The 25,304-nt window shown below is 47.2% G+C and overlaps 1 protein-coding gene across 1 annotated transcript; it reads right to left on the reverse strand.

Annotated features, from left to right (window-relative positions):
* Positions 1-20,818: 20,818 nt before the first annotated feature.
* Positions 20,819-22,103, reverse strand: LOC123045882 (chitinase 4). Its single transcript, XM_044469108.1, has 2 exons — positions 21,609-22,103; positions 20,819-21,518 (listed from the first exon to the last, which is right to left on the reverse strand). Exons 1-2 carry the CDS (start codon positions 22,030-22,032, stop codon positions 21,115-21,117), a joined length of 828 nt encoding a protein of 275 aa, XP_044325043.1. The 5' UTR covers positions 22,033-22,103; the 3' UTR covers positions 20,819-21,114.
* Between the last annotated feature and the right edge of the window lie 3,201 nt (positions 22,104-25,304).

A 25,304-nucleotide genomic window follows, 5' to 3' on the forward strand; every position in this document is an offset into this window, starting at 1 on the left:
GGGCACCACGTAATTCCGTTGAGACGACACCGTTTGAACTATGGTTTGAGAAACCTAAGTTGTCGTTTCTTAAAAGTTTGGGGCTGCGACGCTTATGTGAAAAAGTTTCAGGTTGATAAGCTCGAACCCAAAGCGGATAAAATGCATCTTCATAGGACACCCAAAACAGTTGGGTATACCTCCTAATTCAGATCCGAAAGCAATAGGGATTGTTTCTTGAATCGGGTCCTTTCTCGAGGAAAAGTTTGTCTCGAAAGAATTGAGTGGGAGGATGGTGGAGACTTGATATGGTTATTGAACCATCACTACAACTAGTGTGTAGCAGGGCACAGGAAGTTGATTCCTGTGGCACCTACACCAATTGAAGTAGAAGCTTATGATAGTGATCATGAAACTTCGGATCAAGTCACTACCGAACCTCGTAGGACGACAAGGATGCGTACTGCTTCGGAGTGGTACGGTAATCCTATCTTGAAGGTCATGTTGCTAGACAACAATGAACCTACGAGCTATGGAGAAGCATGGTGGGCCCAAATTCCGACAAATGGTTAGAAGCCATGAAATCCGAGATAGGATCCATGTATCAGAACAAAGCATGGACTTTGGTGGACTTGCCCAATGATCGGCAAGCCATTGAGATAAATGGATCTTTAAGAAGAAGACGGACGTGGATGGTAATGTCACCATCTATGAAGCTCGACTTGTGGCGAAGAGTTTTTCACAAGTTCAAGGAGTTGACTACGATGAGATTTTCTCATCCGTAGCGATGCTTAAGTCCGTCGGAATCATGTTAGCATTAGCTGCATTTATGAAATCTGGCAGATGGATGTCAAAACGAGTTTCCTTACCAGTTTTCGTAAGGAAAGGTTGTATGTGATACAATCAGAAAGGTTTTGTCAATCCTAAGGATGCTAAAAGTATGCTAGCTCCAGCGATCCTTCTAAGGACTGGAGTAAGCATCTCGGAGTTGGAATGTACGCTTTGATGAGATGATCAAAGATTTTGGATTTATACAAAGTTTATGAGAAACTTGTATTTCCAAAGAAGTGAGTGGGAGCACTATAGAATTTCTGATGAGTATATGTTGTTGACATATTGTTGATCAGAAATGATGTAGAATTTCTGGAAAGCATATAGGGTTATTTGAAAGGTGTTTTTCAATAGAAAACCTGGATTAAGCTACTTGAACATTGAGCATCAAGATCTATGAGGATAGATCAAAAACGCTTAATAATACTTTCAAATGAGCACATACCTTGACATGATCTTGAAGGTGTTCAAGATGGATCAGTCAAAGAAGGAGTTCTTGCCTGAGTAGTAAGGTACGAAGTTAAGACTTAAAGCTCGACCACGGCAGAAAAGAGAGAAAGGACGAAGGTCGTCCCCTATGCTTTAGACGTAGGCTCTACAGTATGCTATGCTAAGTACCGCACCTGATGTGTGCCTTGCCACATGTCTGGCAAGAGGGTACAAAGGTGATCAAGGAGTGGATCACCAGATAGCGGTCAAATTATCCTTAGAGGAATAAGGATATGTTTCTCGATTATGGAGGTGATAAAGAGTTCGATGTAAAGGGTTACGTCGATGCAAGCTTTAACACCTATCCGAGTGACTCTGAGTAGCAAACCGGATACGTATAGTGGAACAACCATTTAGAATAGCTCCAAGTGGAGCGTGGAAGCAGCATTTACAATATGACATCGAGAATTGCGAAGTACATACGGATCTGAATGTTGCAGACCCGTTGACTAAAACCTCTCTCACAAGCAAAACATGATCAAACCCCAGAACTCATTGAGTCTTAATCACATGATGATGTGAACTAGTTTAGTGACACTAGTAAACTCTTTGGATGTTGGTCACATGCCGATGTGACCTGTGAGTGTTAATCACATGGAGATGTGAACTAGATTATTGACTCTAGTGCAAGCGGGAGACTATTGGAAATATGCCCTAGAGGCAATAATAAATTAGTTATTATTATATTTCCTTGTTCATGATAATCGTTTATTATCCATGCTATAATTGTATTGATAGGAAACTCAGATACATGTGTGGGTACATAGACAACACCATGTCCCTAGTAAGCCTCTAGTTGACTAGCTCGTTGATCAATAGATGGTTACGGTTTCCTGACCATGGACATTGGATGTCATTGATAACGGGATCACATCATTAGGAGAATGATGTGATGGACAAGACCCAATCCTAAGCCTAGCACAGAGATCGTGTAGTTCGTATGCTAAAGCTTTTCTAATGTCAAGTATCTTTTCCTTAGACCATGAGATTGTGCAACTCCCGGATACCGTAGGAATGCTTTGGGTGTACCAAACGTCACAACGTAACTGGGTGGCTATAAAGGTGCACTACAGGTATCTCCGAAAGTGTCTGTTGGGTTGGCACGAATCGAGACTGGGATTTGTCACTCCGTGTAACGGAGAGGTATCTCTGGGCCCACTCGGTAGGACATCATCATAATGTGCACAATGTGACCAAGGGTTGATCACGGGATGATGTGTTACGGAACGAGTAAAGAGACTTGCCGGTAACGAGATTGAACAAGGTATCGGTATACCGACGATCGAATCTCGGGCAAGTATAATACCGCTAGACAAAGGGAATTGTATACGGGATCGATTGAGTCCTTGACATCGTGGTTCATCCGATGAGATCATCGTGGAACATGTGGGAGCCAACATGGGTATCCAGATCCCGCTGTTGGTTATTGACCGGAGAACGTCTCGGTCATGTCTGCATGTTCCCGAACCGTAGGGTCTACACACTTAAGGTTCGATGAACGCTAGGGTTATAAAGGAAGTTATACAAATGGTTTACGAGTTGTTCGGAGTCGGATGAGATCCCGATGTCACGAGGAGTTCGGAATGGTCCGGAGGTAAAGATTATATATGGAAGTCTGTTTCGGTCAGAAAAAGTTTCGGGTTTTTTCGTATTGTACCGGAACCACCGGAGGGTCCCGGGTCCACCGGAATGGGCCACCACGTCCAGGGCCACATGGGCTGTAGGGAGGGCCTAGCCTTAATGGGCCAGGGCACCAGCCACCAAGGCCCATGGCGCAGGTGGGAGGAAAACCCTAGGGTGGAAGGCCCCCCACTTGAGGGAGCACTCCTCTCCCCCTTGGCCGCCGCCCCTCCTCAGATTGGACTGAGGGGGCCGGCCCCCCTCCTCCTCCTATAATAGTGGGGGTTGGAGGGCTGCCGCACCACAAGTTCTGGCGCAGCCCTCCCCCTCTCCAAGTACTCCTCCTCTCCCGCGGTGCTTGGCGAAGCCCTGCAGGATTGCCACGCTCCTCCATCACCACCACGCCGTTGTGCTTGCTGCTGGATGGAGTCTTCCTCAACCTCTCCCTCTCTCCTTGCTGGATCAAGGCATGGGAGACGTCACCGGGCTGTACGTGTGTTGAACGCGGAGGTGCCGTCCGTTCGGCACTAGGATCTCCGGTGATTTGGATCACGACGAGTACGACTCCTTCAAACCCCGTCTCTTTGAACGCTTCGCTTAGCGATCTACAAGGGTATGTAGATGCACTCTCCTTCCCCTCGTTGCTGTTTCTCCATAGTAGATCTTGGTGACTACGTAGGAAAATTTTGAATTTCTGCTAACGTCCCAACAGTGCATACTCACGAGAACAACTTGAATAGTGATATATTATAATGTACCATAATGAAAGATAAGATGATAAAAGATAAACATCACATGCAATCAATATAAGTGATATGATATGTCCATCATCATCTTGTGCTTGTGATCTCCATCTCTGAAGCACCATCATGATCACCATCATCACCGGCGCGACACCTTGATCTCCATCGTAGCATCGTTGTCGTCTCGCCAACTATTGCTTATACGACTATCGCTACCACTTAGTGATAAAGTAAAGCAATTACAGGGCGATTGCATTGCATACAATAAAGCGACAACCATATGGCTCCTGCCAGTTGCCGATAACTCGGTTACAAAACATGATCATCTCATACAACAAAATATAGCATCATGCCTTGACCATATCACATCACAACATGCCCTGCAAAAACAAGTTAGACGTCCTCTACTTTGTTGTTGCAAGTTTTACGTGGCTGCTACGGGCTAAGCAAGAACCGTTCTTACCTACGCGTCAAAACCACAACGATAGTTCGTCAAGTTAGTGTTGTTTTAACCTTCTCAAGGACCGGGCGTAGCCGCACTCGGTTCAACTAAAGTTGGAGAAACTGACACTCGCTATTCACCTGTGTGCAAATCACGACGGTAAAACCAATCTCACGTAAGCGTACGCATAATGTCGGTCCGGGCCACTTCATCCAATAATACCGCCGAACCAAAGTGTGACATGCTGGTAAGCAGTATGAATTGTATCGCCCACAACTCACTTGTGTTCTACTCGTGCATATAACATCTACGCATAAAACCTGGCTCGGATGCCACTGTTGGGGAACGTAGTAATTTCAAAAAAAATCCTACACACATGCAAGATCATGGTGATGTAACGAGAGGGGAGAGTGTGTCCACGTACCCTCGTAGACCGAAAGCGGAAGCGTTAGCGCAACGTTGTTGACGTAGTCGTACGTCTTCATGATCCAACTGATCAAGTACCGAACGTACGGCACCTCTGAGTTCAGCACACGTTCAGCTCGATGACATCCCTCGAACTCCGATCCAGCCGAGCTTTGAGGGAGAGTTCCGTTAGCATGACGGCGATGTGATGACGATGATGCTCTCGCAGCTTCACCTAAGCACTGTACGATATTGTGAGGTGGATTATGTGTGGGGCACCGCATGGCTAAGAGACCAAGGATCAATTATGATCTTATGGGGCCCCTCCTTCGTATATAAGGTCCGGCCAGGGTGGCGGCCCCTATCCCGGAGTAGGCTCCCTGAAGGAGGGAGGGAGGAGGAGGCGGGAGAAAGGGGGCGCCCCCTCAATTCAATTGGGTTGGGGGCGCGCACTCTTGCTCCACTAAGTCGCATTGGCCCATTGTAACGCCCCGAGACCGACGCTCCAGAAGACTTCCAGCTATTCCGAGTTTCGTCGTGTGATTTGTTTTATTTGTTGCATTCATCCTTGCATCATGTGCATTGCATCATGTCATCATGCCATCATATCATTAATTTTTAAAACTCAACTAAATAAATTGTATGGATCTTCGATCCATTTAAATCGAGGGAAGGGTGACTTCTCTTTATAACATACCCTCCCGATATATAGGGAGATATAATAAAATATTCCATTGTTTTGGAATCACCTTAACACACTTGCAAAATATCCCAATGCCTTTATTATCTTAATTCTTGATCTCCAACTCTGCCCATAATTATTTCATCATTTTCCGGAGCTCCACCAAAAATCCGAACATTTTTGGACCTTCCTTCATCAAGTCCTAGTTCAAACCCATTTGAATTTCAAATGAGTTTGAATTTAAATCTTTCAATCATGCCCTTTCTATTTTTCTTGGAACGAGCATATTTTTGTGAGTCCGGGAAAATTGTCTCCTGCGCAAATCCTTTCCCTAAACCTCTCTTTCTTTTCTTTCTTTTCTCTGTTCTATTTTATTCTTCATTAGAGTGAGGGAGAGACCCAGCCAGGCCTCTGGCCATTCCCCTCCCCACCAGGCCGGCCCAGTCTCCCTAGGCCCAAGGCCCAGCCACGCCGCTACCTAACCCTAGCCTCCCCTCCGCTCGATCTCCATCTCCCTCGTCCTCCCTCCAGCGCCGCATCGCTCGCACCCATCGCCCGATCCCCACCTCTCTCGCTCGCAGTCCCGCTCGGTCCCCCTCGTCTCTTCCTCCCTCCACTCTCTGCCTCGCGTCGCCCTCCAGCGCCGCCCCGTCCGGATCCGTCGGGTCCTGCCATGGCCGCGCCTCGCCTGCTACTTCTCCGCGTCGACGACCTCCATCGCGCCTCCCTGCTTCGTCCGCCCGCGAGCACCACCACCTCCTCAGCGCCGCGGCCTCGCCCTTCCTCCTCCACCTCGCGCGACCTCCTGCCTCGTCCTCGTCCCGCGCCTCTCCACCTCCTCTGCCCCGAGCTCCAAGCGCCGCCCCATGACGCCCGAGGCCCCCCTGCTCCGGTGAAGCCTAGCTCCGCCGCCAACGAGGCCTACCATGGCCCCGCCTCTCCTTCACGCAGCTCTGCACGCCGCCCCGCCTCCAAGTTCGTCGCCACCGACAGCAACAGCAACTACTGCACCCTCTCGTCGCCCGCGACCTCCTCCTCCTGGCTCTGCTCGGGTCTGCCGAGGCCCATCGCCTCCCGATCCGGCGACCTGCGCCCAGGTCGGCCCTCCTTCGCCCGGATCCCGCCGGACCAGCTTCCCGTGACCTCCTCTGCCTCCGATCCGGTCGCTCACCACCGCCTTTCCACGCTGCTCTAAGACACCAGGTCGGCCGCCCGCTCGCCCGTCGTTCTGCTTCGTTGGAGCAGAGAACCAGCGCCGCCCTTCATGCCCATCGCGCCGTGCTCGTTGCATGCCAAGTCAGTCCCGTGGATTTTGTCAAGAGTTCCACTTCGACCCGTGCACGCCTTGTGGATTCGCCGAGTACATCTACCGCCTTCTTCGGAATCACCAAGAACGCCAAGTACCCCTACGAACCGTGTACGACTACCGGCGCCGAAGTCCGCGAGTACCACTACGTTTGCGATGTACATCTACACCAAGACTGGACCGACAAGTACCGCGAGAACATTTGTACCTCTACCGTCGCCGTGGATCCGACAAGTACCCCTACAACAAGTGTACCTCTACCTCGTCTTCGGAATCGCTAAGAACGTCAAGTACCCCTTCGAGATGACGAGATCGGCAAGTTCGAATGACCCCAAGTACCTCTTCGAAACGACCGAGTACTATTACCATCGGACGCTTGAACGACTACTTCCTCTACTTCCGACGACGACCGCTCCGTGAACGACTACTTCCACTACGAACGCGTTCCGCCCCGAATGCACGCTTCAAGGTATAACCCCGAGACGACGACCGCGATGAGATGCCCTTGCATGTATGAGATGCACCGTTTGCACCGTGTTCGAATTGTCACTCGTTTTCCATGCCACTAACCCGTGGGAACCCGGTAGTCGGGAGCACCCCACCATCTCTAGCATGTTGCGCACATCCGCACGCCTCCTTTTGCACCGGTATCTCCATGAGTTACCGGGACCGGAATGTTGCCGTGGCACCATTTTTGTTTCGCCGCCGTGGCACCCTTTTTGTTCCGCCATGGTGACCAAATGCTTCATAACATGCTCATGTCAACATTTTCATAAAATTGCATAAAACTTGTATATGTCATCCGCATCATGATAACAACATTTAAAATGTTTAAACTTGTTGTTGCATTAAATTGCTAAATGCATATGGGGATTTACCGGATTTGTTGTTTTTATATCCGGCCCCATTTAAATTGTTTAGATGGTATAGTTTATATTATGCTTCACCTCTTGCCATGTTTAACAACAGTTAATATTGTTGGGTACTTAAACGAGAGAAACTAAATAATTGATGTGGTGTTTCGTCAATATGCAACTCGTTGCATATTGAGCTCCACTTAACTTGTAGTATTGTTTGTTGCACTTTGCCATGCCATGCCTCATTAAACCGGACATGCATCATACTTGTTTGTGCATCATGACTTGTTTATGCTTGTGTGTTTACCATGTTGTTTGTTTCTTTCCGGTTTGCTTCTCTCGTTAGCTTCGGTTTCGTTCCGGAGTTGTGAGGATTCGTTCGACGTCCGTTTGTCTTCTTCATGGACTCGTTCTTCTTCCTTGCGGGATCTCAGGCAAGATGATCATACCCTCGAAATCACTACTATCTTTGCTATGCTAGTTTGCTCGCTCTTTTGCCATGCCAATGCTACGATGCCTACCATTTGCTTGTCAGCCACCCAAATTGCCATGTCAAACCTCTAACCCACCATGTCCTAGCAAACCGTTGATTGGCTATGTTACCGCTTTGCTCAGCCCCTCTTATAGCGTTGTTAGTTGCAGGTGAAGATTGAAGTTTGTTCCTTGTTGGAACATGGAGATGTTGTTCCTTGTTGGAACATGTTTACTTGTTGGGATATCACAATATATCTTATTTAATTAATGCATCTATATACTTGGTAAAGGGTGGAAGGCTCGGCCTTATGCCTGGTGTTTTGTTCCACTCTTGCCGCCCTAGTTTCCGTCATATCGGTGTTATGTTCCCGGATTTTGCGTTCCTTACGCGGTTGGGCTATAATGGGAACCCCTTGACAGTTCGCCTTAAGTAAAGCTCTTCCAGCAATGCCCAACATTGGTTTTACCATTTGCCACCTAGCCTTCCTTTCCCTTGGGTTCTGCAGACTCAAGGGTCATCTTTATTCTAACCCCCCCGGGCCAGTGCTCCTCTGAGTGTTGGTCCGAACTAGAGCCTGTGCAGCGCCCCCTCGGGGAAACTCGAGGTTTGGTTTTAGTTGTACGGATGCTCATCTGAGTGTGCCCTGAGAAAGAGATATGTGCAGCTCCTATCGGGATTTGTCGGCACATTCGGGCGGTGTTGCTGGTTTAGTTTTACCCTGTCGAAATGTCTTGTTGTACCGGGATACCGAGTCTGATCGGAATGTCTCGGGTGGAGGTCTATTCCTTCGTTGACCGTGAGAGCTTGTCATGGGCTAAGTTGGGACACCCCTGCAGGGATTTGAACTTTCGAAAGCCGTGCCCGCGGTTATGGGCAGATGGGAATTTGTTAACGTCCGGTTGTAGAAAACCCGAAGTTGACCTTAATTAAAATACATCAACCGCGTGTGTAACCGTGATGGTCTCTTTCCGGCGGAGTCCGGGAAGTGAACACGGTGTTGGAGTTATGCTTGACGTAGGTTGCTATAGGATCACTTCTTGATCATACTTTTATCGACCGTGCTTTGCCTTCTCTTCTCGCTCTCATTTGCGTATGTTAGCCACCATATATGCTAGTCGCTTGCTGCAGCTCCACCTCATTACTCCATCCTTCCTATAAGCTTAAATAGTCTTGATCTCGCGGGTGCGAGATTGCTGAGTCCCCGTGGCTCACAGATACTTCCAAAACCAGTTTGCAGGTGCCTATGTTACCGTGCAGATGACGCAACCAAGCTCAAGGAGGAGCTCGATGAAGATCTTGCCCTTTGTGTTGTTTCGTTCTAGTTGATCAGTAGTGGAGCCCAGTTGGGGTCGATCGGGGACCTTTGTCGCATTTGGGGTTCTTCTTTTATTTTGGTTCCGTAGTCGGACCTTGATTGTATCTGGATGATGTAATGCTTTATTCATGTAATTGTGTGAAGTGGCGATTGTAAGCCAACTATGTATCTCTTTCCCTTATGTATTACATGGGTTGTGTGAAGATTACCTCACTTGCGACATTGCTTTCAATGCGGTTATGCCTCTAAGTCGTGCTTCGACACGTGGGAGATATAGCCGCATCGAGGGCGTTACAAGTTGGTATCAGAGCCTTCCCCGACCTTAGGAGCCCCACTGCTTGATCGTTTTTAGCGGCCGAGTTGTGTCTAGAAAAATGTTTTGAGTCATTTAGGATTATATATATCGGAGAGTTAGGAATTCTTTTTACTCCCCAGTCTCTTCATCGCTCTGGTAAGGCATCCTGACGTAGAGTTTTGACTCTTCTCTTCTCAAATTTCACTAAAAAAATTTTAGGATCACGCGGGTATCTTGGAATCGTTCCGATGGTTTTATGATGAGAACATTGTCTTGGTGCCTCCTGTCAGGGGTTTAGTGGAAGTGTCCCGGGGAGTTGAGCTCTGAGGTGTTGTCGTCATAATTTTATCGTTGCAGTTCTGGAATACCTGAGTTTAGTACGCCGACATCGAAAATCTCTTTTATGCAGTTGTTGGTGAGATAACCCCGATAACCCAGTACTGAGGTGAGTACGGGAGTATTGCCATGACTTGTATAACGGATGCTTTTCGAAGGTTGAGGTAGACGATTTCCGAAGGTTTCTTGGTTATGTGTTGAAGGATGGATACAGCTGGATGTAGGATTTGTTAGTTTGGGTGAGATATTATGCTTCCCCTGTATCCCCAACACCTGATTGCATAACCTGAAAATTTCGGGAGTTTCATAGGTGGGAATTCAAGTAGCTCTTAGGATATCTTTCCGACGGATGTATGATATGAAATTGGGGTTCGACGTCTAGTGGTCCGCCTATTCACGGTCGATTTTACAGTGGTCTCGTTGTGTCTTAAAGAGTCCTTGGCTATGCCGACTCGGGGACGCTTCGTATGTCATGTGCACTGCCTTGTACATGATGGTGCTGTACGATCGAGCCCGTGTAGGCCCCACCACGAAAACTTCGGACGAAATCTCTATCATATGTTTGTTCTGGCTTATTTTGCAAGCCAATCCTTTGTTTTGTTTTGAGTTGTGGTATTCGAGTTGCTTCGAAGTCAAATGTTGATTCCATACCTTTCCAAATGGTGTTCTCATATTCCTATGTGAATACTAATCCTTCTTGATCATCGAGATTGTCTTGTCAATCCTTTTTCAACCGGCGTGTTTCTCTTCAAGTGGATCCGATCACTTCAACATCAGCAAGATCAATTATCATTTCTTCTCAACGGTGTTTGTTTCATCCGTCTCCAAGTTGCCTTTGTTTTTCCCACCCTCCCTCCCTTTTGTTTTCTTCAAGGACTAAGATTTCTTCTTCAAGTATCCATTTTATTGATGGGAAGTCTCTCCATTCTTTTCCGCCAATGTTCTTATCCGGTGATTCTCAAGAAGATACTAACGGAGCTCCAAGTTCATCACTCTTCATTCTCGTTTTCTTCTCCGGTGGATTTACCTCAAGCTTTCGGTGTTGATCATATCCTTATCCTCGTTCAAATGCTATCCCATGCCGGTGCCTCTCATAATTGTTCATCTCTCTCTATTCTTATTCGGAGTGCTCAAGATATCTCAGAAGATTCGTGTTTCCATTCTCAATCCGTTCAAGCTATTTGGAGATTATTATCTCATTCAAGTCATTTAATTCTAACCGGTGCAATATCTATTTCAATCAATCGTTCAACGGTGTATCCTTTTAGTGGGCCCTAACCCACAGGTCTTTTTCCAGGATCTTACCTGACTCTCCCAACTTTCCCGAAGTTATTCTAAATTCTTCTCCAAGTTTGACGTAAGAATGAGTTATCATTAGTCAAATGCTTTTCTCCAAGATCTTTCAAATTCTTTTCATAGTTGGCTCAACCTCTTCGCTTTTGATTCTTCCGGTGTGCCTCAATAATTCTTGGTGGTGTTTCTCGTTGTCATTCTCATCATTTGAAGACCGAAGAAGAGTTTCTCTTTAATCTTGCTCTATTCTCTTCAAGATTCATGGTGCTAGCTTGTTGCCATCCTCTCATAATTGTTTTCGATTGTGAGAATCTTTTTCACCCATCAGGAGATATTCAAGAGTCTTCTCAGTTTGTCATCCGGAGTCCATCAATTCAGGTTTATTCATTCTCAGCCGTCAGTTATCATTCTCCTATCTTGCCGGTGCATCTATCGAATATCCTCTAATCAGTTCTTGATCTCTTTGTTCTCATGTATCTAGTTTGTCTCAAGCACCTTCGTTCATTTGCTAATTCTTACCGGTGATGCACCCCTACTTCGATCATTTTCAATTCTTACGGTGGTTCTTTCAAGATCTCTCTTCCTTGTTCATCATATCAATTCATTTGTTGTTCCAATCCTACCGGTGGTTCGTTGAAGACCTTCTCAAGTTTTGATATATCTCTTTTAATCCTTTCTACGAGAATAAGTAGTATGCCAAATCCGTTGATTGTCGTCAATTTAATTGGTGAAGGATAAGCATAACATAATTCTTATTCTTGTTCATCCAAGTGATTAATTCTTTATTCCGGAGGCCCTTAAAATTCTCGGTTTCATTTGTTTCATCTTCTCTTTTTCCCGGAGTTCCAAGCTCTAATTATCACGGAGATCCATCTAAATCATTGCAAGGATTCACCTTGTGTTTTCAATTTCTCTTTCTTTTCATTCCTTTTGTTTACCGGAGTTCTTCATGGAGGTTCTACATGATGGTTCATCAAGGATTTAATTCCCTTCTCAAAGTTTTCATCGAGATTCTTTCCTAAGGAGCTCAAGCTTTCTTCATATGGTAATCCGGAGTGCAATTCTTTCTACCATATTTTGGAGGTGGTATTATGTCATTCTTGATAATTTGAGTTCATGTTCCATGATTCACATGTTGTTAAGAATGAGTTATTTTTAAATCCATCAACCTCGTTGTTGGAGTTATCTTGTGTCATATTTCACCTAAAAGCCTTCCATTGGGAATGTTGCTATTTGTGGTGCTTGCCAATGATCCAAGTTATCTCTTTATCATCTTGGTGGAAGAAGTTTTCATCTCTTCGTTGATCTCAAGCAAGCAATTGTTTCCGTTAGTGGCCGGTTGTCACCTCATAATTTTGAGATGTTTTCCATAAGCCCACTACAAGCTTGTGCTTTTCGTTGTTGATTTTCCAACAACTCCGTTCAATTCTTCTTTGCAAGGATGCTTTCCAAACTCATTTGTGGCAGAAGTTGGCATTTTCTTCTCCATTCTGTTATTCCAATGATATATCTTCTATTATTTCTTTCGGAGGCATTGTGACGTTGCTCTTTTCACTCACCATCTCGATTCGTGAGGATCGTGTTCTTTTCTTGCTTATCCATTTAACCGGAGTGTCGTGTTTTCATTCGAGTTCTCTAATCTTATCAAGTTTTCCCTCCTTCCTCAACTGGAGAGCTGTCTGAAATCCTTCTTACCCATTGTGCCATTCTTTCAATAGTTCCGGAGGCAGTGTGTTGTTGATTTCATCAAGTAACATCCCATCTTCTCAAGTTCATGTTCTATTCCTTCCATGTTCAACCGGAGTACTGCCCGAATTCTTCCCCTCTCATCTTGTTTTAACCGGAGTGGTTTCGAATTCTATCTTGTCCATTAAACTCTTGATTCATGTCTTTGCAACCTTCAAGTTCTCGTAATGTTCCTTGTTCCTCTTTTCTAACGGATTGTTTGCAATCTCGTTCATCTCCGTTGTATTCTTTCTTTCAATTGTTCAACCTCTCAAGGTTCTTTGGTTTCACTCATTGGTCAAAGAAGCAACTTAGTTTTACCTCTTCTCTTCCTCTTCCGTTTCTCTCCGGTGCCATTCTAGATCTCGGGACGAGATCCTCTTGTAGTGGTGGAGTGTTGTAACGCCCCGAGACCGACGCTCCAGAAGACTTCCAGCTATTCCGAGTTTCGTCGTGTGATTTGTTTTATTTGTTGCATTCATCCTTGCATAATGTGCATTGCATCATGTCATCATGCCATCATATCATTAATTTTTTTAAAACCTCAACTAAATAAATTGTATGGATCTTCGATCCATTTAAATCGAGGGAAGGGTGACTTCTCTTTATAACATACCCTCCCGATATATAGGGAGATATAATAAAATATTCCATTGTTTTGGAATCACCTTAACACACTTGCAAAATATCCCAATGCCTTTATTATCTTAATTCTTGATCTCCAACTCTGCCCATAAATTATTTCATCATTTTCCGGAGCTCCACCAAAAATCCGAACATTTTTGGACCTTCCTTTCATCAAGTCCTAGTTCAAACCCATTTGAATTTCAAATGAGTTTGAATTTAAATCTTTCAATCATGGCCTTTCTATTTTTCTTGGAACAAGCATATTTTTGTGAGTCCGGGAAAATTGTCTCCTTGCGCAAATCCTTTCCCTAAACCTCTCTTTCTTTTCTTTCTTTTCTCTGTTCTATTTTATTTTTCATTAGAGTGAGGGAGAGACCCAGCCAGGCCTCTGGCCATTCCCCTCCCCACCAGGCCGGCCCAGTCTCCCTAGGCCCAAGGCCCAGCCACGCCGCTACCTAACCCTAGCCTCCCCTCCGCTCGATCTCCATCTCCCTCGTCCTCCCTCCAGCGCCGCATCGCTCGCACCCATCGCCCGATCCCCACCTCTCTCGCTCGCAGTCCCGCTCGGTCCCCCTCGTCTCTTCCTCCCTCCACTCTCTGCCTCGCGTCGCCCTCCAGCGCCGCCCCGTCCGAATCCGTCGGGTCCTGCCATGGCCGCGCCTCGCCTGCTACTTCTCCGCGTCGACGACCTCCATCGCGCCTCCCTGCTTCGTCCGCCCGCGAGCACCACCACCTCCTCAGCGCCGCGGCCTCGCCCTTCCTCCTCCACCTCGCGCGACCTCCTGCCTCGTCCTCGTCCCGCGCCTCTCCACCTCCTCTGCCCCGAGCTCCAAGCGCCGCCCCATGACGCCCGAGGCCCCCCTGCTCCGGTGAAGCCTAGCTCCGCCGCCAACGAGGCCTACCATGGCCCCGCCTCTCCTTCACGCAGCTCTGCACGCCGCCCCGCCTCCAAGTTCGTCGCCACCGACAGCAACAGCAACTACTGCACCCTCTCGTCGCCCGCGACCTCCTCCTCCTGGCTCTGCTCGGGTCTGCCGAGGCCCATCGCCTCCCGATCCGGCGACCTGCGCCCAGGTCGGCCCTCCTTCGCCCGGATCCCGCCGGACCAGCTTCCCGTGACCTCCTCTGCCTCCGATCCGGTCGCTCACCACCGCCTTTCCACGCTGCTCTAAGACACCAGGTCGGCCGCCCGCTCGCCCGTCGTTCTGCTTCGTTGGAGCAGAGAACCAGCGCCGCCCTTCATGCCCATCGCGCCGTGCTTGTTGCATGCCAAGTCAGTCCCGTGGATTTTGTCAAGAGTTCCACTTCGACCCGTGCACGCCTTGTGGATTCGCCGAGTACATCTACCGCCTTCTTCGGAATCACCAAGAACGCCAAGTACCCCTACGAACCGTGTACGACTACCGGCGCCGAAGTCCGCGAGTACCACTACGTTTGCGATGTACATCTACACCAAGACTGGACCGACAAGTACCGCGAGAACATTTGTACCTCTACCGTCGCCGTGGATCCGACAAGTACCCCTACAACAAGTGTACCTCTACCTCGTCTTCGGAATCGCTAAGAACGTCAAGTACCCCTTCGAGATGACGAGATCGGCAAGTTCGAATGACCCCAAGTACCTCTTCGAAACGACCGAGTACTATTACCATCGGACGCTTGAACGACTACTTCCTCTACTTCCGACGACGACCGCTCCGTGAACGACTACTTCCACTACGAACGCGTTCCGCCCCGAATGCACGCTTCAAGGTATAACCCCGAGACGACGACCGCGATGAGATGCCCTTGCATGTATGAGATGCACCGTTTGCACCGTGTTCGAATTGTCACTCGTTTTCCATGCCACTAACCCGTGGGAACCCGGTAGTCGGGAGCACCCCACCATCTCTAGCATGTTGCGCACATCCGCACGCCTCCTTTTGCACCGGTATCTCCATGACGATTTACCGGGACTCGGAATGTTGCCGTGGCACCATTTTTGTTTCGCCGCCGTGGCACCCTTTTTGTTCCGCCATGGTGACCAAATGCTTCATAACATGCTCATGTCAACATTTTCATAAAATTGCATAAAACTTGTATATGTCATCCGCATCATGATAACAACATTTAAAATGTTTAAACTTGTTGTTGCATTAAATTGCTAAATGCATATGGGGATTTACCGGATTTGTTGTTTTTATATCCGGCCCCATTTAAATTGTTTAGATGGTATAGTTTATATTATGCTTCACCTCTTGCCATGTTTAACAACAGTTAATATTGTTGTGTTCCTTAAACGAGAGAAACTAAATAATTGATGTGGTGTTTCGTCAATATGCAACTCGTTGCATATTGAGCTCCACTTAACTTGTAGTATTGTTTGTTGCACTTTGCCATGCCATGCCTCATTAAACCGGACATGCATCATACTTGTTTGTGCATCATGACATGTTTATGCTTGTGTGTTTACCATGTTGTTTGTTTCTTTCCGGTTTGCTTCTCTCGTTAGCTTCGGTTTCGTTCCGGAGTTGTGAGGATTCGTTCGTCTACGCCGTTTGTCTTCTTCATGGACTCGTTCTTCTTCCTTGCGGGATCTCAGGCAAGATGATCATACCCTCGAAATCACTACTATCTTTGCTATGCTAGTTTGCTCGCTCTTTTGCCATGCCAATGCTACGATGCCTACCATTTGCTTGTCAGCCTCCCAAATTGCCATGTCAAACCTCTAACCCACCATGTCCTAGCAAACCGTTGATTGGCTATGTTACCGCTTTGCTCAGCCCCTCTTATAGCGTTGTTAGTTGCAGGTGAAGATTGAAGTTTGTTCCTTGTTGGAACATGGAGATGTTGTTCCTTGTTGGAACATGTTTACTTGTTGGGATATCACAATATATCTTATTTAATTAATGCATCTATATACTTGGTAAAGGGTGGAAGGCTCGGCCTTATGCCTGGTGTTTTGTTCCACTCTTGCCGCCCTAGTTTCCGTCATATCGGTGTTATGTTCCCGGATTTTGCGTTCCTTACACGGTTGGGCTATAATGGGAACCCCTTGACAGTTCGCCTTAAGTAAAGCTCTTCCAGCAATGCCCAACATTGGTTTTACCATTTGCCACCTAGCCTTTCTTTCCCTTGGGTTCTGCAGACTCAAGGGTCATCTTTATTTAACCCCCCCGGGCCAGTGCTCCTCTGAGTGTTGGTCCGAACTAGAGCCTGTGCAGCGCCCCCTCGGGGAAACTCGAGGTTGGTTTTAGTTGTACTGAGCTCATCTGAGTGTGCCCTGAGAAAGAGATATGTGCAGCTCCTATCGGGATTTGTCGGCACATTCGGGCGGTGTTGCTGGTTTAGTTTTACCCTGTCGAAATGTCTTGTTGTACCGGGATACCGAGTCTGATCGGAATGTCTCGGGTGGAGGTCTATTCCTTCGTTGACCGTGAGAGCTTGTCATGGGCTAAGTTGGGACACCCCTGCAGGGATTTGAACTTTCGAAAGCCGTGCCCGCGGTTATGGGCAGATGGGAATTTGTTAACGTCCGGTTGTAGAAAACCCGAAGTTGACCTTAATTAAAATACATCAACCGTGTGTGTAACCGTGATGGTCTCTTTCCGGCGGAGTCCGGGAAGTGAACACGGTGTTGGAGTTATGCTTGACGTAGGTTGCTATAGGATCACTTCTTGATCATACTTTTATCGACCGTGCTTTGCCTTCTCTTCTCGCTCTCATTTGCGTATGTTAGCCACCATATATGCTAGTCGCTTGCTGCAGCTCCACCTCATTACTCCATCCTTCCTATAAGCTTAAATAGTCTTGATCTCGCGGGTGCGAGATTGCTGAGTCCCCGTGGCTCACAGATACTTCCAAAACCAGTTTGCAGGTGCCTATGTTACCGTGCAGATGACGCAACCAAGCTCAAGGAGGAGCTCGATGAAGATCTTGCCCTTTGTGTTGTTTCGTTCTAGTTGATCAGTAGTGGAGCCCAGTTGGGGTCGATCGGGGACCTTTGTCGCATTTGGGGTTCTTCTTTTATTTTGGTTCCGTAGTCGGACCTTGATTGTATCTGGATGATGTAATGCTTTATTCATGTAATTGTGTGAAGTGGCGATTGTAAGCCAACTATGTATCTCTTTCCCATATGTATTACATGGGTTGTGTGAAGATTACCTCACTTGCGACATTGCTTTCAATGCGGTTATGCCTCTAAGTCGTGCTTCGACACGTGGGAGATATAGCCGCATCGAGGGCGTTACACCCATATACCTTCCGGGGGGTTCCGATAACCTCCCGATGCTCCGGTATTATCCCGATCTCACCCGGAACCATTCCGGTGTCCAAATATAGTCGTCCAATATATCGGTCTTTATGTCTCGACCATTTCGAGACTCCTCGTCATGTCCGTGATCACATCCAGGACTCTGAACTACCTTCGGTACATCAAAACACATAAACTCATAATATAACCGTCATCGAACCTTAAGCGTGCGGAACCTACGGGTTCGAGAACTATGTAGACATGACCGAGACACATCTCCAGTCAATAAACAATAGCGGAACCTGGATGCTCATATTGGCTCCCACATATTCTACGAAGATCTTTATCGGTCAAACCGCATAACAACATACATTGTTCCTTTTGTCATCGGTATGTTACTTGCCCGAGATTCAATCGTCGGTATCTCAATACCTAGTTCAATCTCGTTACCGGCAAGTCTCTTTACTCATTCCGTAATGCATCATCCCGCAACTAACTCATTAGTCACATTGCTTGCAAGGCTTATAGTTGTGTGCATTACCGAGAGGGCCCAGAGATACCTCTCCGACAATTGGAGTGATAAATCCTAATCTCGAAATATGCCAACTCAGCAAGTACCTTCAGAGACACATGTAGAGCACCTTTATAATCACCCAGTTACGTTGTGACGTTTGGTAGCACACAAAGTGTTCCTCCGATAAACGGGAGTTGCATAATCTCATAGTCATAGGAACATGTATAAGTCATGAAGAAAGCAATAGCAACATACTAAACGATCAAGTGCTATGCTAACGAAATGGGTCAAGTCAATCACATCATTCTTCTAATGATGTGATCCCACTGATCAAATGATAACTCATATCCATGGTTAGGAAACTCAACCATCTTTGATCAATGAGCTAGTCAGGTAGAGGCATACTGGTGACACTATGTTTGTCTATGTATTCACACATGTATTATGTTTCCGGTTAATACAATTCTAGCATGAATAATAAACATTTATCATGAAATAAGGAAATAAATAATAACTTTATTATTGCCTCTAGGGCATATTTCCTTCAGGTTCCACATATTTTATGAAGATCTTTATCGGTCAGGCCGTAATGACAACATGCGTTATTCCCTTTGTCATCGGTATGTTACTTGCCCGAGATTTGATCGTCGGTACCTTCATACCTAGTTCAATCTTGTTACCGGCAAGTCTCTTTACTCGTTCCGTAATAGATCATCCCGCAACTAACTCATTAGTCACATCTCACATGGCTTGCAAGGCTTCTTATGATGTGTACTGCCAAGAGGGCCCAGAGATACCTCTCCAATACTCGGAGTGACAAATCCTAATCTCGATCTATGCCAACCCAACAAACACCTTCGGAGATACCTATAGAGCATCTTTATAATCACCCAGTTATACTGTGACGTTTGATAGCACACAAGGTATTCCTCCGGTTTTCGGGAGTTGCATAATCTCATAGTCAAAGGAATATGTATATGACATGAAGAAAGCAATAGCAATAAAACTGAACGATCAATATGCTAAGCTAATGGATGGGTCTTGTCCATCACATCATTCTCCTAATGATGTGACCCCGTTCATCAAATGACAAAACATGTCTATGGTTAGGAAACTTAACCATCTTTGATTAACGAGTTAGTCTAGTAGAGGATTACCAGGGACACGGTGTTTTGTCTATGTATCCACACATGTATCAGGTTTCCAGTTAATACAATTCTAGCATGAATAATAAACATTTATCATGAATAAAAAAATATAAAGTAACAACTTTATTATTGCCTCTAGGGCATATTTCTTCAATTTTTACAACACATGGTATTATAAAATGCTTCCTGAATACTTCTGCTAGGAAAATCATGAACCTTTTTGAAAAATCTTGAAGATTTTTAAAGTTTGTTAACATTTTTAAAATCGTGAAGATTGTTTAGAATCTTTGTAAATATTCTTGCCAAAAATTCATAATTTTGCATTTCCTTCAATATATTAAATAGAAAAATATTGTAAAATTTAGTGCAACTCATTACTGGGTCAGATTAGGATCTATCAAATAATTAATACAACAAATCGAAGATTAAATAGGCCAACCTATCACAGCAGGGTGTGCTTGGTTCCTAGCCCACAAAGTAGGGCGTAAAATAAGTGGTCTCCAAGCGTCGTACAGTAGCACCAGCCACTGTCAATAACTAGAGTTGTACTCCCTCCGTCCCAAAATTCTTGTCTTAAATTTGTCTAGATATGAATGTACTTAATATTAAAACGTGACTTGATACATCCGTATTTAGACAAATCTAATACAAGAATTTTGGGACGGAGGGAGTATGTGCTTAAGCCGTCGTGGAGCCCAACACTCAGTCTGGTCCTCCTCTTGGCACAAAACTCATTAGGGCATGACAATGGTTCTATCTTAGGAATACCACATAGGATAAATGATGAGGTGGAGGAGATAGAAATCATAAGAAAAGGCTTGTCTTCTTATTTAAGAGAAGACAAGAGATGATTTCTTAACACAATATGTTTCATCATATTTTTAGGAATAACTAGTTATTAAAGATAAGGTTAAGAGATGACCCATTGTAGACATGTTTTTTTATCATCTCTAAATTATATGCAAGACTTAAGATAAAACTATTTTATCAACCATTGTGCATGCCCTCGCTTGAAATCATGAGCTACTAACAAGTTACCTTTATATCTTTTGGGGATAAACACTATATCTACTCGGCTTAGATCTCCAAGGATTAGGTAGCGTCTCACCCGAATAAATCTAGGCACGGGCAGGCTTAAACCTAAAGTCGGAAGATTAGATTAGGCTCAGGCTGCCTGACGACGGCTTAAACCTAAAGTCGGATGATTAAATTAGGCTCGGGCTCTAAATTTAGACACAACGGTCAAGCCCAAAAGCCAAAGTACCTAAAAAAATGTGATTACTTTTAAAAGAAATGTAGTTATAATAATGCACATATGTACCCCGATATTGAAAAGAAAATAGGAAAAAATGCATTGTTATGTTATTCGGGTCAAGCCAGGTTGTGCTCGAGCTTCAGTTTGGGGTCGGGCTCCGACAAATGCCCAAGTCTACACCTGACGGGCACGGCAACAGTGGACCATGTCAAACCTCGCCAATGGTGCATTCAATAAAAATAAACATGACTGTCTCAAAAATATTAACTCCGTCCTGAATTATTCGTATTAGATTTTTCTAGATACAAATGTATCTAAACATGAGTAATAAACAAGAACATAACTCTTTTTGTTTGTTGATGAGGAAAAAGAGTAGAGCTCGTGAACAGTACTGCTGCAAGGATCTTGGTACGTACTAGACCACATCCTCGCCCTTTATTTCTTGTTTGGACGGCTTTAGACGCGTATGCGCACGCCGAACGTTTATTCTACATAAGCCATGCGTGTTCTATGCATGCAGATCTCGATCAGGCCCGCCCGAAGCACCTAGCAAGTGAGGCTGCTCCCCGGGTCGACGCCGAACTGCTTGCAGTAGGCCCTGTAGTAGCCCGCCCGGGCGTTCATGGCGGCCGCGTTCCCGCCGTTGCACTCGCCGCTGTTGATCGCCCTGGTCGTCGCGCCGAACCCCCGCGGCAGGACCTGCTTCACGTTGTTCATCCAGAACCACAGCGCCGCCTTGAACGCCACCTCCGGGTCCTGCGCCACCTTCTCCGGGTTGTTCAGCCCGTCGAACCCCACGCTCTTCCCCGCCGCCCCGTAGTTGTAGTTCCACGTCAGCTGAAGCGGCCCGCGCCCGTAGTACCCCTTCCCCGAGGCGCACGGCCACTGCGTGTACTTCCTGTCGCAGTAGTTCTGGCTCGCCCCGCCGATCTCCTCGATGTAGCACATGTCTGTACACAAGTTATACATAGCCAGCATAATTATGGAGGACTAATTCAAGATTAAATTCGTCTTAGTCAGTTGATTGGAGCTGAACTTACGTCCGGTCTCGTGTGTGACGTGGGCGAAGAAGGCGGCTATCTCCCTCTTACCGTCGTCGCCCGTGCGGCCTTTCCCGAAGTTGGGGTTCGCCCGGGCGCCGGCCAGGAACGACCGGCGCGTGTAAAAGCTTTTGCCGGCGCACCCGTTGCCGGCCCGGGACTTGATCCCGTTGAAGAACGCCTCGGTGACGACGCTCTCCACGGAGGCGCCGGTCCCGCCGCCGCCGCCGCTCCCCGAGCACGGGCCAGACTGACACCCTTGTCCACAGTAGGCGTCGGTAGTGCCGCAGTAGCCGTACTGGCTGCAGCACTCGTTCGCCCGGCAGCCGCACTTCTGCGCGGCCACCATTCCCGCGGCAGACAGGACTAGTGCTGCTACCCCGAGCACCAGGAACGGGAGCATCGCCATGGGCGACCTCGCCATGTCGAAATAAGGTTAAGGATGGCCAAGCTTGTCCCGCTCTAGCAAGCTGCTTGTTTACGAGATGAGTGTACTTGGCAAAGTGGTCGCAAGCGGTTTATATAGGCAGTGGACGTCGATCATTGCCGACGACTTCGGGCGTCAAGGTTGGACTAGATCAAACCGACCGTCGGTCAAAGAATCACGCGCGGCTCGTCGACTATCAAGACTTTTCTTTGCTCGTCGGTACACGAGAGTTTGGAAGTTTGCTACGTGCCCTGCCCCTGCACGTCGGCACGTCCTTGCACTATACGTGAGTTTGGAACTTTGCGACCAAATTGCTCGTTGGAATGATGGGGGATTAATCATTTAATCCCTGCGTGCTTCTCTCTCCAAGTTCGATCTTTTTTCCATTCTCCACGTCGGTACTCGGTAGTGGCCCTACCCGGGTGGTACGTGCACTATGCTCAGTGGTCAATTTTCCTCTTTGCGCACTCAGTAGTCGATCAGTTATACATGCATGGTCCCCCTAAAAGAAGTTATACATGCATGTTCGGATTTACGGAATATTCACAGAATGTGGAAAATTATTGATACCCAGCGTACATGCGTGTTCCCCCTCGATCAGTCTAGAAAGGAAGACTTTCATGGCCACCCCACTATGGAAAAGTTGGGCCATTCCACGATAAATAAGTAATCTCCTGTTGACCCCCAAAAAATAAGTAGTCTCCGGGTGTCAGAGATTGCAGCGTTGGTGTGGGGGCTTCAATGGGGATCAACAAACTCTACTTACCACGAATTGCCATAGCCCTATACGCTTGCAGGTTCAACACCACGGAAACTCACTCTATTCTTCCCGAGATATCACAATAAATGCAATTCTCAACCACTACTGGTAGGCGTTGAGGTGGCCTCCAAACATTCACAAACTTTCCGGCAATAATCACAAGAACCGGTTGCTCGGTGAGAAACTCCTCGAGAACTTTTACGGTGCATCACACTACCCAATATAATGTGTAGTATTTAGTTGATCCAACGGTTGATGTGGATCAAACAAACTATCGCTTTAAGGCATATAGGTAATTCTATATGCAGTGCACCGGCTCAAGTCCTCCGCCATCATGCTCAAAAAAAAAAGTCCTCCGCCATCCCAACGCCGATGCAGTCAGTGCATGCACAAAACTGCACAAAGTAGCTCAGAGGAACCAGCGGGTGCGTCTACAAGACTACAACCCACGTAGCCACTGATCTCTCGGGCTGCCGGAGGTATGAGCTCGTACTGTCATGGTTCAAGTGCAAGTGGCGGACCCGTGATCGTAACCCAAGAGCATCAACACCTCCTGTCGAGGCTGAAGTGATGAGAACGACCACATCGGTGTTGGTTCAGTTCTTCTACGACAACCTTGTATGCTTTGGCCCGACTCCGACGGACGCCGAGCTCATGGAGTTCCCCGCTGACATGGAGGCCCTTCTTGGCCCATCGGGCATGAACGCCAACAACGAGGAGGCATGGACGTAGATGGTGGCCAAGTCAAGCTCGAGATCTAGGCCATGCGAGCGTGCGGCCTCTAGCAGGAGCCCGAGGTGTCCGGCGATGTGCTCTGACATCGACTTCGACTATGGCTCTCCTCAGACCACAATGGCGACGCCACACACCAGATGAGAAACACGACAAGTAACGGTGCATGTGCCGACCTTCATCTCCTCCCGTGGAACCTCGACCTCAATCCAAATTACCAGGCCATCATGTACTTCCGCGCGGTGACGACAATGAAGTAAGCTGGCTGTTCCTGCCCCAAGGTGTACGACGCAATACACGTATGTAGGTTGAACGTGCACGTACACAACAGCAGGTTGATCGCTTCCCTTTGATAGATCGATTCCGGCTGACATATGCACCACATGAATATGCTTGTCTGAATCTGCCTATGTGATTGATAAACTACCAAAAATGCCCTTAACTATTAAATATACTACCAAAAATCTGCAGCAGTATTGGCTAATCTGGGCCCCCTAACCACAAAATGAACGGTTTCAAATTATCTTGACGTACCATAAAAGGTCTCAACTCCTACCACCTAGGAGTCTCCAACCTCCAAAAAAAACAAGATCAAGGGGGAAAGTTTTAGACTTGTTCAAATCACAAATCTTGCTTTGGTCAAAAGCGTGTGTGTGTGTGAGAGAGAGTGAATCAATCCCTTGGTGAAATCCCTCTCAAGAATCTCTCCAGGGGGTCTAAGATTTAGTGTGGGAGAGTGATAGCTAGGGAGCATTTGGTGTCCTTGGAATGTTTTGTACTTAAGAGGTCAATCCTCTACAGAGGGTACGCAATTAGGGTGGCCCCTATAGCAGACCGGACCACTCACCCTGATCAGTCGGCCTTCATCCAGGGCCGCTATATCCTTGATGGAGTCCTAGTGTTCCACGAAGCTCTTCATGAGGTGCACTCCAAACACCTCAAGGCAGTCTTCCTGAAACTGGACTTCCACAAGGCTTATGACACGGTCAGCTGGACCTTCCTTCGAGAATGTTTGCTTCGGAAGGGCTTCGACGATTGGTGGGTGACCAGAGTAATGCAGATGGTCTCTTCAGGCCGCATCGTGGTGAACATTAATGGGGAGATCGGCCCGTTCTTCCCCATGTTCTGTGGGGTCCGCCAGGGCGACCCCTTCTCTCCATTCCTATTCAACATAGTTGTCGATGCGCTGGCGGCCATACTCGATAAGGCCAAGGCGGCGGGACACATTAAGGGGATTGTCTCGCAGCTTGTTGGAGGCAACGGGATCTCCCTCCTCGAATATGCAGATGACACCATTATCATGGTGGAGGGCTCTGAGAGTGATATCTCGAACCTCAAGTTCCTCTTATTGTGCTTCCAGCAGATGTCCAGCCTTAGGATCAACTTCGACAAGAGTGAGGTTATGGCCTTGGGCTACGCCCAAGACGAGCGACAAAGCATAGCGGATCGGCTTAACTGCCAGCTTGGGTGCTTCGCCACGACTTATCTGGGGATACCCATTAGTGACGCCAGGCTTACGGTGGCCGAGCTGCGCCCCACGGTGGGGAAGATCCAACACCGGATCGAGCCCTGGCAGGGTCGGTGGCTCTCGAAAGCGGCCCGTACGGTGCTCATTAACTCGTCCCTCTCCAGCCTCCTATTATTCATCATGAGCTTCTATAGCCTTCCGGAGACTCTTCATCACGAGATTGCCACCGTTCAGGGGCGCTTCTTCTGGGCCGGCGAGGGTGATAAGCAGAAATACCACATGGTCAGGTGGTCTGAGATCTGCAAACCT

This window comes from Triticum aestivum, chromosome 2B (assembly GCF_018294505.1).
Source record: "Triticum aestivum cultivar Chinese Spring chromosome 2B, IWGSC CS RefSeq v2.1, whole genome shotgun sequence".
In the NCBI taxonomy this organism is placed as follows: Eukaryota; Viridiplantae; Streptophyta; class Magnoliopsida; order Poales; family Poaceae; genus Triticum; species Triticum aestivum.

Excerpts from the sequence above, each read along its gene's own strand:
- LOC123045882 (XM_044469108.1), bottom strand. The coding sequence starts at position 22,032 with ATGGCGAGGTCGCCCATGGCGATGCTCCCGTTCCTGGTGCTCGGGGTA. Across the intron at positions 21,519-21,608 it reads CGTCACACACGAGACCGGAC|ACATGTGCTACATCGAGGAG; the intron begins GTAAGTTCAGCT and ends ACTTGTGTACAG.